The 23,171-nt window shown below is 37.7% G+C and overlaps 1 protein-coding gene across 6 annotated transcripts; it reads right to left on the bottom strand.

The window, feature by feature from the left end:
• Nucleotides 1-638: 638 nt before the first annotated feature.
• On the bottom strand, nt 639-21,266 carry LOC103701194 (serine/threonine-protein kinase STY46-like). 6 transcript variants are annotated; one of them, XM_088720549.2, is made up of 16 exons: nt 20,820-21,266; nt 20,073-20,187; nt 17,497-17,579; nt 15,927-15,999; nt 15,066-15,176; nt 11,652-11,702; nt 9,807-9,943; nt 9,599-9,706; nt 9,200-9,273; nt 7,132-7,307; nt 5,174-5,203; nt 4,626-4,721; nt 2,608-2,688; nt 2,458-2,508; nt 1,250-1,390; nt 639-1,099 (listed from the first exon to the last, which is right to left on the bottom strand). In XM_088720549.2, exons 1-16 carry the CDS (start codon nt 21,029-21,031, stop codon nt 1,043-1,045), a joined length of 1,596 nt encoding a protein of 531 aa, XP_088576675.1. In that variant the 5' UTR covers nt 21,032-21,266; the 3' UTR covers nt 639-1,042. The 6 variants fall into 6 exon arrangements, with proteins under 6 accessions (XP_088576675.1, XP_088576676.1, XP_088576677.1 ...); XM_088720550.2 differs by having other exon boundaries at nt 1,256-1,390; XM_088720551.2 differs by lacking the exon at nt 2,458-2,508.
• Nucleotides 21,267-23,171: the final 1,905 nt, after the last annotated feature.

Below are 23,171 nucleotides of genomic sequence, written 5' to 3'. Positions count from 1 at the left end.
TCTTGAACGTTGACACTGCAAGTTGAAGGCTTCATGTGCCAAATTAACATCCAAACGCAGTTTCAGGCTGAAAATGTGAAATCCACCAGGCTTGTAGAGCTTTATACTGCCACGCACGGATTTCTCATTTCTGTCATGATTTTTTTATCGTGTGATTTCATTTTATTATTCGTGCAAAATATCGACAGAGAGAATGCAAAATACCTCCTTGCCAAGCTTCCGTTGCAACACACACCTCTCATCCGGTCATCCGCTAAACAGTTACAGGATTAAAACTTCCAAATCCAAACGTAACCAAAACCAATGTTTGCCACCCCAAACCTCAAAGGCATCAATACAAAGCCTGCTAGAATAAAGTCATGCTTCAAAGAAACTTTCTAGCTCCTGTCAGTCCCGCGTCACAAGGAGCAGTGCTAGCCCCTTGAAAATTGACACATGCGGCCTTTCATGCCCTGCACCTCAGGAACATATAAACAATCAACTTTGCCCTTTGCCTTCTTCATTTTGGCTGGTCAAAACAATGCTTATATTAATGTAATTCGTCACGGTGAGTCGAACTTTCTGTCAATACCATTAAAAATCACTCCCAGTCATAAATCCCCTCCAAGCTAAAAACAACTAAAGCGAAAAAGGTCAGATTGGTAGCCGTACACCAAGCAAATTGATTAGCCAAATCAGTCAATTTACAAGTCTATTTTAAAAAAACAATAGACCAAACACCAAAGAAAACAACAATTTTGGTCTTTGCCCCCGGGTATAATTTCCTGTGAAAAGGATCATTATAAATAGGAAATAGGATATTCACAGTAGCCAGCAACATTGTGTTGAGTGTGGTTTTTGACCAATGAACCGTAGGCCGAGAGAGACTATCAACAAGGCTCTATAAAGATTTTTTTTCTTTGGGATAAAGCCAGTGGAAGAAACGTGAATTGATGGAGGTGGAAGTTAACCAAACGCTGCTACACTGGCACTTTGTCTTGGCTAGATTCGTCTCCCTTAAACTTCATTCACAAAGACTGCCACTAATCTACATATGGAACAGTTATTTCTCCAATTTATCTGAAGCATCGGTTTCCTGTTTGCTCGTTTCACCAGTTTCCTGTTATAATGACAAGGAGAAGGAGAAACGGTAAGCCTGTGTGCCACAGCAATGGCCATGTTGCAATCTAGCTTTGAGGAAGCTGGATCATATGAAAATGTTAATTAAGGTGGGCATTCTTCCAAAGAACCTAAATTACTAGCAAGATACCTGAACCTGTTTCAAAAGTTCCTCAAGCTCAACAATGATCTGTGAAAAAGACGGCCGTTTAGGAGGAGCTGTCTCCCAACATCTCTGCATCAAGTCTAGCAGTCCAGGATGTGCATGTTCTGGAGGCTCCGGGCGCATTCCCTGTATGTAACAGAGAAAAGGTGTACAGACTATGGATATCCAAATAGAGTCGAGCTTTGCTAACATAGCCATAAATATTCATATAGCACATACATTTTAACCCCCAGCACTTGCATTAATCCATGCATTACAAGTAATAGTTTACCAAGTTGGCTTCAGCATCAAAATGATGCTAGAGTAACAATTCTACTAGCAAATAATGCTAGTAAAAAGGGGAACAAAAGCCGTCATAATTCCTTACAATTCAATCATCACATTATACCAAAACACAAGCAAAAAAGGCATTTGATTCTTTCACATAATTTGAGTCGCTCTGCTCTTATTTTCCCTTTTTTCTTCTATTATTTTTTATTGTGCATGCTGGCAGAACCCTTTCCACATTTCCAGATAGGAAAATCCTAATATATGTCACAATGATACACAACCGATCACATCCAAAACACACAAACATGCACATATTAAAATTAATAAAACATCATAATTTAGTCAAAAACAAAATTGCAATCAAGGCCTGCTAAACTGTGCCAAACCAGTTAGTTCGGGCCATATCGAACCGGATCGGTCATTTACGAGCACGGTTCATTACCTTGGCTTCGAAATGGAAGGAGAGAGAGGGATGGAGGGGGAGTGAGGGAGAGAGAGAAAGGGAGAGCTCGGAAGCCCTTGTCAACTAGCAAATTAAAAAGGGGGGAAGGGGGGGCGGCGGGGGCACCCCTGTTTTGTTTCAAAATAGGAGAGCCTTGTTCCGACAAGGGCTTGTGAGCCCTCTCTCCCTCTCCTGGCCTCTCCCTCCCCCTCTCTCTCACTTTTCCTCTCTCTCCTTCTCCCTCTCCCTCTCTCTTTTCCTCCCTCCTTCTCCCTCTCCCCCTCCCTCTTTGGCTCTCTCTCTTTGTCAATCCCCCCGGAACGGCACAAGTATGGGTGCATATTGTGCCCAACCGGTCGCTAAGCAGTACGCCCTCCCGTATTAGTTTGGCGAACCTTGATTGCAATCATAATAGCTCCCCATTTCTATATGAGATCTTAATGTGAAAGAAATGGTAGCATCGCAAGATAAAAATACAGACCTGCCTCACCCCTAGGGCGGCTTGCAGGGGTGTCATGGTATCATATGGGATCTGCATGCCAACACCATCACAACTTACAGCAATACGGACATATGATATTTTTTCAACATCTGATCTCACTAATTTAAATATTGGAAAATTTCAGAGTACCTTTGATGTTGCAAGCTCCCAAAGCACAATAGCAAAACTGAAGATATCTGCTTTGTGATCGTAAGGTTGATGGTTTATAACCTGGTGAGAGGAACACAAATATATGAATCAGAAATATTGCATGAGAAAAAGAGAAAAAGGGAAGAACTATGATATCATACTCGAGGGAATAAAAGATAAGAAAGAAATGGATACCCAGTTCATAATTTAAAATTACAATGGACAAAATATTAGTACATAGTCATATTAGACATAACATGAGATTATTTGGGAAGGTATATAAGGTAACAGATATGTATTTCTTAATGCAGCCATTCACTGTCTATGTTGGTCCGTATCGCATGATAACAGCTCTCAACAGCAAGTTAAGAAAACAAAAAAAAATCACAAGAAAAGAGTACATACTTAGGGGTCTTTTTTTCCTTTTACTTTTGTGTGCACTTTTTTTTCAGGCATGAGATTTCCAGTGTATCAAACTTCATGTCTACGGCATCATTATTTTTTTAAAGATTGGTCATGCTAAGTTTTAAAACTAAATGTACCTTAAGCTTCAAAACCAATTCTACATTAAGGAAACAAGGTATCAAGAGCCTAGGATGTCCACGAGGCATTTCACCAAGAAATAAACAAAGACGCATAGTGGCCATAACTTCATGCAAAACACTCAACTAAAACTTTATCCAGAATATCTGATCTCATCTGATATGTCTTCAGGCTTGCTATTCAAATAAGTTTCCTTCGAATCACATGCTTCATTCAGAAGGTTTCATTTTGTCCCAGTATGCTTTCAGGAATGTTTTGCATAATATTTTTGTTCAGAACATGTACTTTTAGGGAAAGAACAGCCGAATTGCAAATGAAGGGGTGAAGAAATCTATGCTGAAATGAAACCAAGCTAAATTGAAGTTTCACAGTCCTTTCATTGCCAATTTTAGTCTGCAAGAGTCTTGGCAGTAACTGATGCAATAAGAGTTGATTGAGAAGACTACAATACAGGGATACACGGATCAATTCTATCATTAGACGTGTCAAGCTTTCTCTTTTCCCTATGGTCCATGTAGTATGATAAAAATTTTGGGTGAAAAAAAAATGGGTCAAAGTAAACAAGTTGATTGTAGAAAAATGAGAATGTTGAAATGCATGTGTAGTAAACTTTGAAAGATTAGACTGGATAATGATTTTATTTGGAGCTATAACAGTTCCATGGAATAAAGATAAAGTGATAGAGAATTGATTGAGATGCTATATGTATAACAAAGATCTGAAGAAGCTCCAGTAAGAAGGGGCATCTTATTTATTAGAAAAACGAGAGAGAGATCTAAATAATATAGGTGGGAGTCGCCAGAGGGATATGCAGAAGCTTAAAGTACAAAGGTGGCCTTAAATAAACATGGCAAATGAGGAACAATAAAGCCAACCCTGAATAGTAAAGACAGTCTTAAAGATAGTTCTCAACATTTCTTTCCAACTGTCTCCCGGTTCATCCTTCATGTCCTATCAATTTGCTAAAAAAAATTTCCTTGCTTCACACAGTAAACTATTTCTTTTTGCATTTTTCTGACAATTTCAATCATCCAGTCCATAAAACTATAAATTTAATTTTGCCAAAATATATAGCTGAATTCACTAGAGACTAGAACACAAAAGGGAACATGAAGAAATTTTTATTTCCAGAAAAGGATGTGAGAATTAAGGTAGATCTAATGTGTGGACTGTGGGGGTTATTGGGAGAAAAAAAGAATCCAATCCTGGCAATAAGACAGAATATATACTATGGAAACCAACTTCTCCTAATAGATTTTCGTTTCAGTGTCAACCACAGATAACTGTAAAATTAAACCTAATGCCAGGGATCATTATGCTTCACAGAAAGCTAAAGAAAAGAATGAAAAAGTAAATGTCCAAAGGTCTGATCTCTTTTATTATCAAGTTTCGAATTTGATATCATATAGCTCAAAATACATAATACCGGTGAAGAAAGATCTAGGAAGTGCTTTATTTATTGAAAGAAGAAAAACCTCAGGAGCCATCCATCTGTATGTTCCAGTTTCTGCTGTCATATCCCCCCCTTGATTTTGAAACCGAGCAACTCCAAAGTCCGCCACCTTCACAACCTGGATGGAGAACATGAACATATTTTTTAGTTGAAAACGCATACTAATATAATTGAAAGAAATGCATTATCATTACCTTTACCAGTGCAACCACATATATAATTTTAGAGGCTGGCATATTATCCTCTAAGCTCCTATATGTTTCGACAATTTTGAGGATTGTTGAGAGCAGTTTCCTTTTTTGCATGTGGGTGGGTGGGTCACTCAGTAGGGGGTTCGGGTGGTTCCGACATATCCTATTGTACCCAAAGTGGCTCATGATTTTTATTTCCTTAGCATGCAGTTTCCTTATGTCTAATTTTATTCCCCATCCAAAAAGGATAACCATGGTTAGATGCTCCATTCCCTAGCTAGAGAAAAAATGAGGATTAGTACCCAATATGAATGTCTATGGTGACCTCCAACTTGTTGGGATACACACATCACCTCAAACATATCCATGATATACTTACCATATACCAAACAGCATTTGCAACAACTATCTGCATTTTCAAGAGTATAAAGAGAAAAAAAAGGTAAATAAATTAAATTCTCAAAAGAGGTCTTGAAAAAACACAGTTGGATACAATATAAGTTAACTGATGAATCGAGCTTTATAGAACACCAAGTTGTGGCCTTGATGAACTTCAAGAATGATGAATTCAAGAAAACAACATTTTCCCAGAACAATCAGCCACACAAGTGTTACAGCACAGTCTAGTGCCACCTGAGGATAAGTAACACAGCGCTCCCTCTTTAAGACACTTTATTTAAGTTTGTGGCACAAGCTACAAATTTGGTACATGTAAACTAATCTAGTTGGTAATATTTTTAAGATTAGGAGGTTAGTAACCTTCAACAATTTGCTTTATAATGTAACTTCTAAAATTGGACTGAGCTTTTCAAATGAAAGAGTCGAAATAGAATGAGCTATGATTAGCACTGTTAGAATGCAGGTTGCATATCAGTATGAAGGCTGCAACAATATCGCATACAAGGAGATAAGACTGATGGGAATGAATAAAGAGATGAAGACGAACAAATAAAATATAGCTCTCATTTCCAATACTAAGTCACCATGACCACAGTCTCTCAACTAAAACAATGGAGAAAAGGTTCAAAAGATTAGCCAACGCAAACATGTTCTCCATGTGATAAAAGGTCAACACTTGATTTATGTGAATATTTTAAGAAAACTCATGTTTGTTAACTCAAAAAAGGTACTTTTGAACTTGAGAGAGTACCACTTCTTAAAGTTCATGACAACAGTAAGTTTATAACTAAAAGACAATTCCTGGCAGCCTTCACAATTCGAGTTAGATCATTTCATGAAATAAGTATTACTATAAAAGGAACATCAGTTATTCAACAATATTTAAAAAAATTGAGATATTATTAAATCAACATTTGTATATCAGACATTCTGGAAATCTCTGATCACAAGTTCTATTCAGAATAATTTATAATGGTTCATATATTTCTCTTCCATCTAAATTTAACTTATTGATGTACAACTAAAATCTAGCACGGAGTCATTAGTCATAATATGAGACACAAAGAACATGCTCAACGGGCAATTTGATTGCAGGCAGATGTTTTTCCAAAGCAGACCTGTTATACCCATATCGGGTTCAGATTTTTTCGAACAAAGATAATTATATAAACAAAATATAGCTAACTGCATTGGTTTGATGCTTCCCAATAAAACTAAAACTTAGATTTAACTCTATTTGTTGTACCGGCCACTGTTTTGATTTTGCAATTCAACCTGAAAACATTAGGAAGCTATTCAGCACCAATGTCTAAACTCTAAACATAAATTAAAGGCCACCACATCGATTTGGAAATGGCTGTGTAAATCCTCACTCTCAAGTGGTTATCATCCAAGGTCATGCCTTTGAATAGGAAGATTCTTCAAGTTGTTTCATTCAGCCCCTATACTCTTCAAATCAGCATTAACAGTAAATCTAACCTTTCTACATGCTTGTGTCATATAGTAATATGAACAGGGAAATGTGATGCCCCCATGCTTCATGTACTTGGAGCTTTCATGCTCAAATTTTTCATCAAAATTTCTTCTACTTCTATGCTTGTATCATGTTTCATATCCTGGCTACTATCAGAGATGCTGAACAAAGAAAAAAAGTCTATTTGCAATGAATGCTAAAATTACTTTACCAGCTGTTTTGTTGAAATAACAAACGCTGACAAATGACTGTTACAATATATGCAGATTATGTATAAATTGCATGGCTGTTGTTACAAACCTATCATTAGTCGTTTGACCTACAGATTCTCTTCAAGTCTCATTTAATTAACTATACAGATGGCATGCATTTGGAAAAATCTCAAATCACTATAATGTTAGAGAGGGAAGAAGTATTCTAGCATTTAGCAAATCAATTACTCTCATATTCATTGGGCGACATACATGATTGTTATCCATCAGCAGGTTAGCTGTCTTCAAATCCCTATGAACAATGTTATTTCGGTGCAAATAATCCATTCCTCTGCAAATATCAAGTGCAAGCTTCAGCAGCACAGGGAGCTCCAGGGTGTTATGATGCTTATGCAGAAAGTCATAGAGGTTTCCTCCAGACAAGTACTCTGTAAAAGAATTTCAGCACGATAAACCAAGCATAACAAGTACTTGATGATAATCAGTAGTGAGAAAGAACAGCACAGAGCATTTCTACTATCAACAACAAAAGCCATAGGAACCAAAGTGCATTATGATAACACGAAAATTTCTAAACAAAAACTTTTTCCCACATATCAACTGGCAAGAAAATAGATTCATGATGCAGGTTATATAACTGCTAAAAGAAACAGTCTTGCACCATAACTAGGAATTGTTTTCAAGAGAAAAATCTCCTGTTAGGAAACCAAATATTTTTGTAAATTTAAAAAGAAAGAGTATAATCAATAAATTATAGAGAAAGAGACACACACACACAACAGAATGAAGCAGAGGAAATAAAATGAGGAAAAGGCGAGAATGATGAAATTGTGAGATACCTCCAAAAAAGTAATATTCTTGGATCACAGAGCACTTTTGAGGTTTATATGCCTAAGGTAAGACACTTATAAGGTCAAGGTAGGCAGAACCAGTATCAAAACCCGCACCAGTTATCCGGTAGTACAGTACGGGATTGTGGTGTGTTGTGCCGACTCGCGACATACTGATAAAGGGGAGCCAAAGAGGGAAGGGGAGAGGGGCAAGGAAAGCGAGCAAGAGAGAAAGAAGGGGGGGAGAGAGGGGAGGAAGAGAGGTCAAGAGAGGGAGAGGGAGAGAGCTGTCGAGCCCCCTATCCTCCAGCAGTGGCGTAACGAAAGAGAGGAAACGGGAGGGAGGGAGGGAGAGACAGAGAAAAGGGGAGGGGGGCCCCCCCCCAATTCTCCTCTGGTGCTACATAACAGGGGCGGAACCCCTGTTTCGAAACAAAACAAAGGCACCGGCCCCCTTTTTTTGATTTTTTTTTTTTTTGTCGACAGTCACTCTCTCCCCCTCCCCCTCCCTCTCTCCTCTCATGTCTTTCCTTCTCCCTCTCCCCCTCGCTCACCGGTGTCTCGCACTGAGGGGCAAAATCGTGTCGGTCCGCCCCAGTACAGCTTGGTACGCCCCAAACCGCTCAGTTGGGGCAATACAGCAAACTTTGTTTAAGGATATGCCTAGTAGGTTTGACACTACAATATGATATTTGTAATTCACCAAGCACAGAGTAATCATACACAATAGTAGAAAATAGAAAACTGACATCAAAATTAATGATTATAAACCTCATATCATATTTATCTCAAAGTTTGTCAGACTTCATCAAGAAAAGGACATGCAACATACATGTAAGGGGAACCCTAGCTGTTCTAATAATCAATTCAACATCTTATATCTACTGCATTTCAATATAATAAATATCAGAAACAGTTACATCATCAGTCATTCCATCAGACAGGACTAGGAATTTGTAATGACAATGGAACAGGGATTATTTCAGTCATTTGCCCCATCTAGGCACATTTCAGAAACAGATAAACCAAATGGTGAGCATCATATACAGAGGTTTGCAACCTTGAACTTATGCTACTCTTAGTGAAATTCAAATTTTAAAAGAATTACCATGAGTCTAATTAAAATGATTATAGATATGAACCAAGAGGAACTGAACTTCGCAAATTAAAAGACATTTCAAAACCTGAAAAGTTCTAAACATATCAATTCACATAGTGGAAAAGAAATGTGTCCTAACGGACATGCATCTATACCAAAAAATAACAAGAGATATCAGATTATGATAATACAATAGCCACCAACAGAAAATGTTCATGGAAAATCTTAGCTAATATCAAGCTCGTGTGGGCCATGATGATACCTAAGGACAAGGCATCCTTAGCTAATAAAGAGCTAATCCAAGTGAATCTAAAGGTGTTGAGATGTATTGGTCATAACATCATTTATATTTAGCCTTCAGAATGAAATGTCAGATGCCAATAAAAGATACCTGTTACTATGCAGAAGTGTGGAGGTTTCATGCAAGCACCAATAAATCGAACAACATTTCTATGTTGGACTTCCCTGAAAGGAAAGAGAAAAAATTGAAAAATGAAAAGCAGGAAGAGAGAGAGAGAGAAAGAGAGAGAGAGAGAGAGAGAGAGGGATGGAGGGAGAGAGAAGAAAAGTTCAGGAAACAACCGGCTATCACAAAACCCACATAGCACTAACAGAATAAACAAGAAATGTGCAAGATTTTTAAATGATGGGAAATATAAAAAAGAACAGGGATTATATTATCCTAATTGCTATCCTAGAAAGCCTGTATAAACTGCTTGAGCTAGTATCCAGTATATTACAAGATCTAACAAACTTTCCATTGGAATGATGTAAAAAAATAATAATTCACCTTAAAATCATTACTTCTTGAGCAAATTCTGCCCCCACAGTTTCATTTAGATGCTCAGATCTTAGAACTTTGATAGCAACATCCTCACCCAGGTAACTTCCACGATACCTGTAACTTAGATTGAGGCCATTAGCAGAAAATATACGTGCAAAATGCCAAGCAATATGTAATGAGGAGAATGAAAGGTTAGAATAAAAAATAGACTCACAAATCCCCACAAGATCCACTTGCAATCTTCTCTTCCATCTTTAATAATCTTTTGTCAATTTCCCACTCACCAACTTTTGGTTGCACAGCTAATATCTTCTCTGCAGCTGAAGAATGAGATGAACCAGACCACGACCCCTACATTCTCCCAAAACGCCAATGCAGAATGCATCACTATCAATTACTAACAGATTCAGCAACCTACCAAACCAGGTAAAGATAAACCTTGAAAAAACTATAAGAAGACCTAAAGTGCAACCTTACTTGTAAAAGCCCAAAAGGCAACAGTGAGATATTGTAAGAGTTCGCTGTGATAAATAACGTTACATATCTTTCTCTACATATATAGTCTTTATGAGAAGAAAAAAAATGAAACAATGAAAAGTTGATTCCATACATTTACAACCTTGCACATTCCGATGATATGAACTTAATTTTAGTGCTAGGCTCAGTATGGACATGGACACTGTTTTGATGGTTAAAGTAACCTAGGCAAGTCAGGACTTTTCTTTTTCTTTTAATATCGGTCTAGGCCAAGTAACGGCTTCAAAATTGTTTTGGCTTAGGACAAGGCTGATGATTACACAGTCCTAGCATGGCCCATTGACAACATTATGAATGAGTCTTAACCAGAATGGCAAAATCAGGATGGATGCAAGATGTATGTCCAGTATATTTTAGTTAAACAAGAATATCATACATAAAGCACTCATCACAACTGAACAACAAAAGAAAAGAACAAGACCAAAATGCAGTAGTGAACAAAGTTAAATAAGCAGGTTTTATCTTGTCATGTTCAATGCTTACATTTCATATGGTGGAAAAGGATACACAATCCAAAATGATCCAGGTTACGAAGACCCGCATATTGCAGATTACGGAATTAACAAACACAATGACAGACATATTATGCCAAATAGGTTTCATCCAGTTATGCCATTAAGCTTATGTATGCTGAATATTAGTGAAACATTAGTCTACATGATTATTGCAATATTAAGCTATAAAATTGCTAGGTACCAAACTATGCTGTGTTACAAGAGTCTACATCAACCTATGTTATGTAGACAAGATTACAGCATTACTGAAAATTAACCTATACTATGCTTACCAAAAACCATATAAAACACCAGAGGTGATATGTTGCTAATTATGCAGAGCAGGAAAACAAGAGACAGTGTACTACATTGCACAAAATATTTTTGGGTCAAGGTGACAAATTAGGAAAGGACCCTTATCTTAAGGCATAATAAAGTCTAACTAAGAAAAATTTTATCCCAGGAGGATCCTTTTAGATATATTTACATATCAATAACAAAGCAAGCAAGCAAATTATAATTTAGCGATTTATGATTAATGTGAACTTGCATCCACATACTAAATGTCATTCCTAAGCTGTTTCAAACATTTAATTCTTGCTATGTTTTAGCATTTGAATGTTAATTTAAACAGACCTGGGCCCTTATCAGAAAGATTGGCGTACTGCCCAAAAAATAAAAATGGCCTACTTCTTGCATTTATCCTCCTATAAATCAACAAAAGAAATGTTTTCCCAACTAAAAGCATAGGATGTGCAAGCATTCATTTCAGACTTAAAAAAGATATACATCTAGAGCTTCCGAAGGAAAACATGGAATAAATCCATGACTTGGATTTTAAAGAAGCTACAGGTCTGTTGTTCTCCCTAGTCTACTCAAACTGAAGCAAAACAATGGTAGAATTATCACAAATATAGAAACAAAGAGATTGATCAATATTTCGTGGAAGTAAAAATGATGGAATTAACCATGCCACAGCAGAAAGAAATATGAAGGTCTATGAGTCCAATCAACTGAGGAGAGTATACCTCATTTCTCGCAATTGCTGCCTCAAGCTCCTTGTGCAAACCATCTGTATCCTGAGCACACCATTGCAAAGTCAGGAACTTTTGCGCTTGACAAAGGTCCCTGTCATAAAAGAGAATAGAATCACAATGCCCCTTAATTATCTAAAAAGATCCACATAGTAATGTTTCTACCCATCAAGGTATGTCATACCATCCCGAACCAGGCGGTACAAGATGTACCATGTCGTACCAGTACCAAACCGATAAGCGATACGGAGGGTGTACCGACACTAGGTACGCCGAAGTACCGAGCATACTAACCCAATAACAGGGTGACATTGGAATGGGGTCCGATACCGAGACTGTATACCTTGCTACCCAGGGTCGGCAGAACCGTCCCGAACCGGACGATTCCGGCCATTCTGAGCCGTACCGACGACTCACCGGTACGGTTCCGGCAACGGAAACGAAAATCGTTGCTGAAGGTGGAGAAGGAGAAGGAAAGAGAGGAAAAGGAAGAGAGAGCAGGGGAGAGAGGGAGAAGGAGAGGGAGAAAAGCCAGCGGAGGTCGGTGCATGGGCGAGAGGCGAGGCCGTGGCCGGGTTCGAAACAAGAGAATCGACTGCGGCCTCGTCTCCCGCCCAGGTGCCGGCCCTCCGCCGGCCTCCTCTCTCTCTCTCCCCCCTTCTCTCTCTTTTTCTCTCTCGCACAGTCTGTGTCGCCCTCTCCTCTGTTGGTACAGGCCCGGCACGGCACAACGCAGGCCCGTACCGACTCATGCCGCCAAAGAACCGATACGCTGCCCGGTACCAGTTCCGCCGACCCTGTTGCTACCCATAGTGGCATTTGATCCATTAGAAAAGAAAAAGGTAAATGAATAAACCTCTAATGGCAACGTATTTTAGCAAGAAGTAGAGGATAAACATGTGAATTCCATGAATGATGAAATATATTCCTAACATGATAGCAAAGACCATAATCTGGAAATAAAACATTGAGCTGACACTTTTTTGAGCTAGAAGAAGAAGCTGGCCACTCCATCCCCATACCCAACCCACCCAGCCTTGGCAAGAGCCTAGGATTAAGAAATAGACAGAATTCGGAAATGTAGGCCGACACCCAGCAGATTCAAACCCACACCATTAGACAGCAAGAATTCCTACCATCAGAACTAACATCCAGAGGTAATCAAAGATCCACTTCATTTGAACTTTCAGCATAACATGAGGACACTGTTAAGGCTATCCTGATAACCTAAGGCTTCTTTTATAATAAACAAATTAGTGGAACTCCGATTCTTATAATACCCAATACAGAAAACAATCAAAACATCTTTAAGAGTCAACTCTACTGCTTTCAAAATTTCCTGACCCAATGTACATCTACAGTATCCTACATTAAATAAAAGTCAGAAACTTAATAAAAATATAGTTTTAAAATTTTTGGTTACAAGTTACAAGAAAAAACAAATGATCTACCAATCTTAACCAATGGGAATGATACAACACATATAAAATTAGAAAATGCAATAAATAATTGAAAATCATGATTCTTGTCTTTCCCAAGATATTAGCCGAAGAATCAGTATCTCAGGAAGTACTCACCAACATAGTATATTTAAAACTATTAGACCTTATTATCTCAGCTGATAAACCAATTCATCTTGAGAATGTTCGAGCTTTTTAGTATTGTGAATGAATTTTCAATTATTAAAAATTAAATAATAATCAAAACATAATTTACTCTCATTTCAAATACACCTGCAGACATTTCAATGACTTGGTCACTATATGTCGATCCAGATCTTGAAATACCTTTGTTTCTTTTAAATTTCTAAAATGTTCCACCTTGGCCAAAATATCAACCTTGGCCAAAATGACTTGGTCCCAAATTTTTGTTCATCTTGATATCAGTCACTCACCAAGATACCAACATCGTAAAGCATGGCAGAAACAAGCATGGTTGCAACTAAGGAGGCAATCATGTCAATAAAGACTTTCATCACTGAGCAAAGCCAGAAGCAATACGACCATGAATCCTAACAATGACAAGATGAACGATCTATAGAAGGATCACACTGAAATTCTTGGTGCCTTCGAGGTTTGTGTGGGCCATGGATAGGAACTGGGATTCACCAAGATAGAAAAGTGGCTTCATAGACACAAGACCTAAGAGAGTAGACCGAGGAAATCACAAAGGAGCTTAAAAAAACAATGTTTCAAACACTAATGGACAACTTCAAGGTTCAAGTGATGAAGCTCAAAGCTATGATTGAGGAATAGAGAGAAGAAGCAAGAAACAACCTGCCTTCTTTTTTCTTTTGCATTACGGTGGAGATTAACCCCATCACAAGGCCCGAGGCCAGCTTAGAAGACCTGCAGGGCCACGGTAAGCACATAGGACCAATAAGGGAGAAACAAAACTAGTACATAAGACTGGGCACATAAGAAAACTGCCAGCTAGAATTAAACCCAGCTTCAAAGAGCATGATACCTACAAGACCAAGGCCACTTGTATGGAGATAGTGGTACAGTGTTGGCCAGGAAGGACGCAATTGCAAGTGAGGCTCCTCAAATTCAGTCCACAACTCGCATGCCTAATGAAACCTGTGATGCAAAACAAATTAATAACGTCCTAAGCCTTGACCTAGCAGTTGGTCACTTGCTCCTCTTCAGAGTAGGTCATGTTTTGTTGGTGCTACAGATATGCAGAATTCATGAAAAGGTTCAACACATGGATGTCAAACTAACTTGATGTGGCTGTTGTGCCAGCATGGTTGTGTCACTGTAGCAGCAAGATGGATGCACAGGATCTGTAGGCTTGAATTGCTAGCAGGTCATTGGGCTTAGTTGGAGGACGGTTATTCTTTGTTCTATAGCCATTTCTTGTCTGCAGGCTCGTTGACACCCCCAACGCGAACCCCTGCCCAGCCCGCCACCCCCCACCCCCTGCCCCCCCTCTCTCATAGCTAATCTCACAAACCCATCAAAAGTGCCTCACAATAAGAGATGAAATTACCACCGATTAGATCAATAGACCTTGTTGAGCTTGCTGCAACAAGCCTATAAAAATTTATCAATTGCACAACACTCTACACTAACAAGTTCAGTTCCTTTACCTTCCCATTACTGTGCAGAATTCTGATTTTAATTAGTTATTTGATTGGAAAACCATAGGCTGTTGAATCCAAGTTTCATATCATTTCTATATCTATCAATGTTACATTAATTTTGCTGATGTCATGTCATAGGTAATTTCAATGCAACTTCTTTGAGTGTTTCCGTTCACGATAAATCATTTTTTTAAACAGAATAAGCCAAAACCTAACTAAACCCATGTGATGATAAAAGATATATTTCCTATTAGATCTAGAAGTACAAAATTTAAGAAACCAACAGATTATGCAAGCATGTCAATACTAAGAAGAAAGCCTACCTCCTCATGCCACCCATCTACAACGAATACATCCAGAGAATAGCCATCCGTTGTTGAAAAAACATGAGCTTCACGGATGTTCAATCCAATATCGGATAGCAAAGCAGACAGCTAGTCAGACATATTACAATTAGTAAGCCCATGTGTGCCATTAATTGAAATATAAGAAATAAAGAAGCAAAAAAAAATCACATCATTAATATAATAAAGAACTAAAGTAATGAATATAGGTGTATCAATACTGAAGGCATAGTAGCCATTGATAAACAAGCTAGATAAGGAAAACACATTAAAAATGTCCTTTTTACTAGAAAGATTCAGAATCTATTGCATGTGCAATTTTAATCCGAGTGCAATAATAGCATCAAACTCAAACTACTTAATAAGATAAATACTTAAACTTGTAAAGAAAACAAATTATTCATTATTCCAGAATGTACAGAATATACATTATGCAACAATGATGACGTTTGCTGATCATAACAGTAGGCATAATTTAGGCAGTCAAGTGACTCCATTAAAACACCAGTCTACATCACATGGATTTGATGACAATGCAATATAATAATAAATAGAATCAGAACATCCGTAGATAAATCCTTCATTTTACTTTCCAATATATATTTGTAAGGAAAAAAAGTATGCTTTCTAATTGGATAGAAAATACTATACAAGAATTGTAATTGACAATGCATGAAGCACAAACAAGTAAATAGGTTTATATAAAGCAGATAATTGAATTCCTGTACCCAAATCTGTGTTTAAAGAGAAAGAGTAAGTTATCTAAATATAGTATGAACTACGAATCAAAAAGGATGAAACATAAAATTTAGCCAATTATGCATAAAAGCATATACCTACCTGGCTAAGGAGCTTCGGTTTGTCAATAGTAGAAAAAGTTATTTCATGAATTGGGACATATGTAACATCATGCCTGCACATTATCAAAATTCAAAGTATTTAGCTTTTATTATTTCAAGCTCTAGAAAATACTTCAAGCATGCTTAAAGCATTATGACCGATGTATTATTTTGAGGTTTCGAGGCCAAATTAAGTCAACTAATGAGAACTTAAACCACAGGCAACTACATGACAACAATTTCAAGGTAAAAATTGGTGGTATAACAATATATTTCAATGGATCATTTCAAGTAATAAAATTATCCATCCCAGACATTCAAAAATTCACATAATGAGAGAATGGCGTTATAACAAAATTTCACATAATGAGAGAATGTTGCCATAACAAAAAAAAAAAAAAAACATACCAATGATAAGTAACTGTAGATTTTCATGCTTCTTTAGTGTTAGATCACTGTAACTCTAGAACTGACCAAGTTTCCATCAGAGTCAACTTTATGGAAATTCCTTCACCATTCTTTCTTAGCAAAAGTCACATCAGTCAAAAACATAGCTTTCTGAAATTCCTTTCCACGGCTTCAATCAAATGTCATTCCGATATATGAGTACTTCACGATTATGTCAGCAAATTGCGATTAAATCCCATATGCATAACTCATCAATCTAAGGGCTGTAGTTCCTACCATTCTCATGTTCAACTACCTAGAAGAAGGGCATGAGCCGTCAAGACATAAGACCTCATATTATTTCTGTAGCATGGAAGTTAAATAAACTGATCTAACATCACTTATTACTGGTACTCACATGAAAAGAAAACCATTCGAAGAGGATTCCTCGGGATTCCTACAATAGGTGAGCAAGGTCAAATAACATGGTTTTGTTTTTCTATTTTATCCATCTCCCAGTTATTAAGTTTGCATGTAACTCACCTCCTATAAAGCTTTTATACTACAACAACACTGGCAGACCACCATTTCCATGGGCTTGAATGATGAAAATCAAATATTATATACGTATAAGCCTAAGGATCAAGAAAAGTACAGATCACAACATTTATATAGCATGAAGCTCGAGTTAAATCATCTCAAATGGTATAATTCTTGTTCTCACAAAGTATGGGGAAAATTCTTTTTTCGAAATTAACAATCATTAGCAGCTAATATCGAGGAAGACTCATATTCAGGCAAGTATTGCTTGAAAACCAGAAACTCAAAATCCCAATTGCAGATCAAACATCATATAGTTACAAAAACTGATCATACAAAAGGCACAGCGGATTTATCTTACGCAATCTATAAATGTAGCAAGTTTGAAGAAAAGTTAGTTCCACTGTCTTGTGACCATCAATATTGGAAAGCTTTCAGATTTAAAATAGTAATGGAAAATGGTTACAAAATAAGAGCAAACTCCCAGTTATCAAATATAAAATAAAATAAAATTCACATTAGATGCTACTTCAGATTGAGAATACTGTAACCTTGTAATTTATACATACCATAAATCATGATTAATAAGAATCATTATAACGCTTGAGCGCAGAAACTAGTTTTGGTCAGGCATATATAAATACCTTGGAGAAAGAGCATCTGCAACATTTGTTCCATCTTCAGTGTCCTCAGTGGTCTTTCTCACGTCAAAATTTGAGTCCTCAAGCTTTGAGCAAGGTTCAAAGTCAATCCCACAATCCCTATTTTTACTCAAATAAGTACTAAATAAATAATCAAGAAGAAAGTGTTTTAATGCATAGGAAGGTTTAGATGAGTAAAAAGCTCCAACAAGAAGGTACAAATTTGGCTAAGAATTATCACTATTTGCAAAACTACATGTTCTATGGTCGCTCTAACAGGATCAAGAAGGGGCGCAACAACAGATGTTTTAGTATAATATTGTCTAAAGTGGGGAACCTGAAACTGGATGTCATTCCCCTTCATGTTCAGTATTATCACATCCCCTTGAAGTAGAAACAGATGTTAAAATTTGATGCAGATCCCTTCCCGTATACTCTGGTATGAACATGCTACTCAGCATACAAAGAGAACAAGAAACTTGATAAGGAATGTTTGGGCACCAGTAAAGGGGGAAAAAAGAATTGGACTGATACTTCCACAGGGTTCATAGAAGTCACATATACATATTTGTTATTATTGAAGTTTGTTATCTTGAGGGGCTACCATCATAGATTTCATTTATATCAAGGCTGTCTTTGCACCAACAGTTTTATTTTCAAATATTACAATGCACAAAGCTCGAATTAAAAAGGGGGCAAGTTTTTCCCAATCAATACATCCTACTATTATTAGGGGCAAAACGATTGAATTAACTCAATCCAGCTCAAAAAAAAAACAAAAAACAAAAAAAAAAAAGATGACCCAATTCAACTTGAACATATGCCCTTTGAATCATGCTCAGAATCCAAAAGTATACAAATTAGCATATTTCCTATGAATTGTGTGCATTATAGTTGACCTAATTTGACATGAAAAGGCTAATAGACCAATAAAGTCATAAAGCCATATATCATTCTTGGATTCAATTATTGTCCTATATAAATCTGGATTCAGCCCGGATCACCCAAAACATAATATGACCGAACCTGCTTGCCAGCGTTGCATGGACACGAATACGAGAATTGGACTCGAACGCCTATCCAAGCATTTGACTTGGCAAGAAGGAAAAAGAAGATATAGGAATACATAGGATAAATTATAATTCTAGTTAAATTATATATACCTTTAACCTTTTTTATTTAAACATCAAAAAGAAATATTAAGAAAATATTATTTGTTAAGGTCTTTCAATATATATGTTTCTCATTTAAAGTTCCTAATTAACTTAAGAATATAAGAAAAAATGACATTTTCTAAAGTTATCTCAATATGTTCATCCATGGCGAATCACTATAAAGAAAAAAAAATACTCATTTCTAACAAAAAATGGAGGGTCAAAGTCATTATTGGATGAGTTCGACTCTCTACCAATATTTAAAAGTGGCAATCATAGAACTTCATAAGTATCCAAATGTATGATGCATATCTGACTTGGATATGTATCCGATACAGGTTTCTGGGGGCGGAAGCAAGTCTCCAGGTAACAAGGCTGCTTGCAGCCCTTTGTTCCATACCAACAAGTTCCAATCCTTGCAAACAACTTGTTAAAGTGCTATATCCCATCATTTTGATTAGAGTCACTACTCCAACTTGAACCTCCATTGCTCTTCTTTCTTATTTCCTTCAAATAAATAGGCCTTACCAAGTCATTAATTGTTTTCTGAAAAAACAGGAGGCCATGCAAACTAAAGCTACAGAAACCATTATGCCATCATGCACCTGGTTGCATACGAAAGGAGGGGAAAAGAGATCTTCTAAAATATAATCTTCTCTCCATTTGTTAAGAACAATGACAGTTCCACTTCTTCAAGAGATTTCAATTACAATAACAAATAGTTCATTAGTCGACATACAAAATGGTTTTTAGACAACAAAGTAGCCAAGAACTACAAAAAAGACTATACTATTAGTCCATCCGTGGATAGGAAGTACTTAGACATTTTATCAATTACTCATATAGTGGTGGATGCTTTTAAAGGGGAAGGGAAAAGGGATACTTTGGGGTAAATTGTCATGATTGTTTGAAACTTTTTAAGCTGTCATTATGATATCATACTATGTTACTAAATCAAGATGTTGTTCAACATGCTAAATATGCTCTTCATACAATGACCTTCTCAAGGCAAAGCATTAACGAACTAGAATACTAACTATGATTGTAGAAATCAGGATTCCATGCACAGATATTGAAAAATCCTAATACCTTTTTAAAGAACAATTTATACCAAATTTGAATGGCCTAGGATAACTTCTAATTGGAAGAGAAAAATTAGAGAGTTTTTGTCATGGTTCCCCGTATCGGTGCATACCAACCCATACCGGGCATGTCGTACTGTACAGGTACTTAACCGAGGCTTGGTATGAGGGCATACCAAGTCTTGGTATGCCGAACTTCCGTGTATCAAACGTACCGACATTGCAGCATAGTACCGGTGCGGGGTCTAGAACCGAGACGGCGAACCTTGGTTTCTGTTATCAGATTGGCAATCGAATTCCAGCACAGCTCCCTAAGATACGGTCAAGGTTAGTGGAAGTGTACCTTCATGAAACGGACATGGAAGGCTGGGCGCTTTTCTGGATCCTCGGCTTCTGCTAGAATTTTCTGGTGTAACACAACATCTTCTGCCCTATCGATGCTCACATCCACTAAATAACTGAGTAAAATACAAAAAAAAATCAGTTTCTAGGTATAAATAATCGAAGGACAACAGGGCAGAAGGGAAACAAAAATCCATGCCATTTATTAGCATCAAGATTCAATCAAGAACAACAGGGCAAGGGCAGCTATTGAAAGGAATACAAGAATGCAAAAAAGAAAGTAATTGTGTAGCACTGCTCGGAGTTTTACAATTTTGGAACGATGAATCTTGCTTTCTCTCAAAAAGTTAAACCAGAAGATTTTCTAAACCAGAATTTAAGTCAACCAGCTATCCTAGTGACATCGCAGAACAAGATTCCACACAAAACTTTAAAGAAGAAACAAGACCAACAAAGGAAAGCGGTCAAGATCGTCGGTCGGATAGAGCGAGAGAGTAATCCGTCGTCCGATCTACATCCGAAGTCCAAGAACCAACAAGAACTGCTACGACCCAAAAAGATCTCAAGAATTCCACTAAAGGACAACTAAATCCATTCAGGAAATGAAATGAAAACAAAAGGCATCGAGTTTCAATACCAAACCCAAGCTCAAATACGATAATACTCAAAAACCAGCACCAAATCCGCATCAAGAACCCTAGCAAACAAACCCAAGAAGCCATCAAGAAGCCGGCGAGTTCGACATCACCTGGGGGGCAAGCGGCTGAAGTGGGCATCGAGCTGGTCCTTGAAGTGGGGATTGGAGACGGCTTCCTCGATTCCGTTCTCCACCAGCCGTGCGAATATTTCGTTCTTGATGTCGGATTGCGCGATCCCTCCTCCGCAGGCGATGCCGATCCCCCTCGGCGGCGACGAGCTCTCCCCAACCTCCTCGATCGCCTCATCCGCCCCTGCCTCCATCCAAGCCGCCACGAGATTCGCCTCCACCCTCACGGCGCACCCATCAGAGAGGAGACCAGAGCTAGCTAGGGTTCCGGCGAGCGAAGCGAGCCAGGTAACGAGAGAGGAAGTTACTTGGCGGTGATATAGGAGTGGGCGAGTGGGGATTAAGGGAACCTAACGGGGGTAGAACGGTCTTTTAGGGCGAGAGAGAGAGAGAGAGAGAGCGAGCGAGCGATCGGAATGTTGAACCTTCGTGGAATTTTCGAGAGGAGAGGGAGATAAGAGGAAGGGAAAAAGTTTCGAGAGTTTTATATAAAGAGGATAAGGATCGGATAAACGATGGAATGGTGGTGGGGGGGTTGGGGGACCGAGTAATGCAGCTGACACGAGGCCGATTTTGCGGATCCCCTCTCCGCCAGCCGGGGTATATTTGAGGTTCACAAAGACCGGACGAACCGGACCGATCCGGTCCGTTCTAAAGTCCAATCTAATCAGACCGGTCAAATTTAGGATAAAATGAACGGCTTAAGGAAATCGTTGGGTCCGGCCGACAAATATTTCATGACTCAGATGCAGTCTCCCGAATAACTAATCTTGCAGTTTGTTTCATGGTTGACACCATTTTTTTTTTTTTTTGTACATCGGCTGCTCACACTACTCTCGCATGAGCACAGCTAGCTACATCACTAGTAAAAAAAGTGTACAGAGCAGAAGGAACAGAAATCTAGTAAGTAACGAGATGCACCTCACCAATAGATAATGCTAGAGCCTGTGTTATTATGGTAGAATAGACCATTTGCCCATTGTGATCTAGGTTACAACTGTTGTCAAAGAAACAAAAGGTGACTTGGGTAGAAAAGCTAATCGAATATAAAAGGATGAAAACTTTATTAGCTTACAGTTTTTGGGACTAGCTAGGGTTATATCCACATCATTCTAGATGCAAACTTTACTAACCTACTTGCTCATTGCATATGACTTAACTGAAATATTGAGCATCCAAGATGATACATCATTGCATAGCTCCAATTGAACCATTTATTAACCATTTATGGACCAATTAGTTAGCCCAACTATCTTGCTGAAATATAACATATATATGTGTGTGTGTGTGTGTGTGGTTTAAGAATAGGTACACATCAACCGGTTTAGACACGTCAACTACTAGTGGAGAAAGGAATTTGAAGAAGATGTGGTCATGTCCATGGTTCCGAAATGGCCTTGATGGTGATTCTTTTTCATTTAACATCCCCACCAAACTCTTGGATTGGGATTGAAGCTGTGGGGTTGGAATCTTATTAAGAAAAGGCACAATTGGGATGATTCCTTTGATATGATTCTCCAATGAGAAGATTGCCTTTGTTCAAGGGGGCACTGACCCTGACCCTGACCCTCTACTCAGGCTTAAGCTAGTCCATATCAGCCTGACTAGTAAAATAATCAGGGTGATATATATGCTATATTTCATAATAAATGCCGTAGCACTAGTGTGGACCGCAAGATAACAACATTTTTGTTCTAACCTTCAAGGTGGAATGCTATCCCTCGAATCTCTTTGGTGGTAAAAGAGATTTTTTTTTTCCCACTTGATTTAAATGAAAAATTAGGTTTACTTTTGACTTGGATGCAATGAGGATGGGGACAGCCATTACAATTTTTCACATGATAGATGACAGTATTGCGAAAAAAAAGGGTTCAAAAAATTAATTGTCTTGCTTATCCCACTTGTGATGCAAGTTTAAATGATGACGATTTTGATGCTATATAAGAATAATAAGAACTTGATAAAAGATCAGTATTTTGTGGCCACATTGATTTATGTCATAGGATAGATGCAATGAATGTCAAACAACATAAATTTGGAGTGGTATATATGAACACAAAATGATTTTGCAAAGAGGCAATCTTCAAAAAGAAAAAAAAAAGGATGATTTTTTGTGATAAATATGTGTTTGATGCATAATGAGAACGATCCAAATTTATAGTAGTGCACGAGATCAGGAAGATCCAACAAAGAGTCAACCTCTTGACCTAAAATTTATGTTCGAGGTCAATAAAGATAACTTCTTAAATAGTAAGCTGATCATAGACTAGAAATAGTAGTTTTTATGAGAGTTGAAAATGAGGGTTTATTTTTTATAAGATAGTTTATTTTAGA

The sequence above is a fragment of the Phoenix dactylifera genome, chromosome 4 (genome assembly GCF_051530095.1).
Source record: "Phoenix dactylifera cultivar Ajwa chromosome 4, Ajwa_hap1_PhDact_Kaust_v1.1, whole genome shotgun sequence".
Taxonomy (NCBI): domain Eukaryota; kingdom Viridiplantae; phylum Streptophyta; class Magnoliopsida; order Arecales; family Arecaceae; genus Phoenix; species Phoenix dactylifera.
The sequence above is the reverse complement of the archived record's forward strand: the minus strand, read 5'-3'. Positions and strand labels throughout refer to the sequence as shown.

Excerpts from the sequence above, each read along its gene's own strand:
- LOC103701194 (XM_088720549.2), bottom strand. The coding sequence starts at position 21,031 with ATGGAGGCAGGGGCGGATGAGGCGATCGAGGAGGTTGGGGAGAGCTCG. Across the intron at positions 16,000-17,496 it reads GCAGATGCTCTTTCTCCAAG|GCATGATGTTACATATGTCC; the intron begins GTATTTATATAT and ends GATAATGTGCAG. Across the intron at positions 5,204-7,131 it reads TGCTGATGGATAACAATCAT|ATAGTTGTTGCAAATGCTGT; the intron begins GTATGTCGCCCA and ends TTGAAAATGCAG.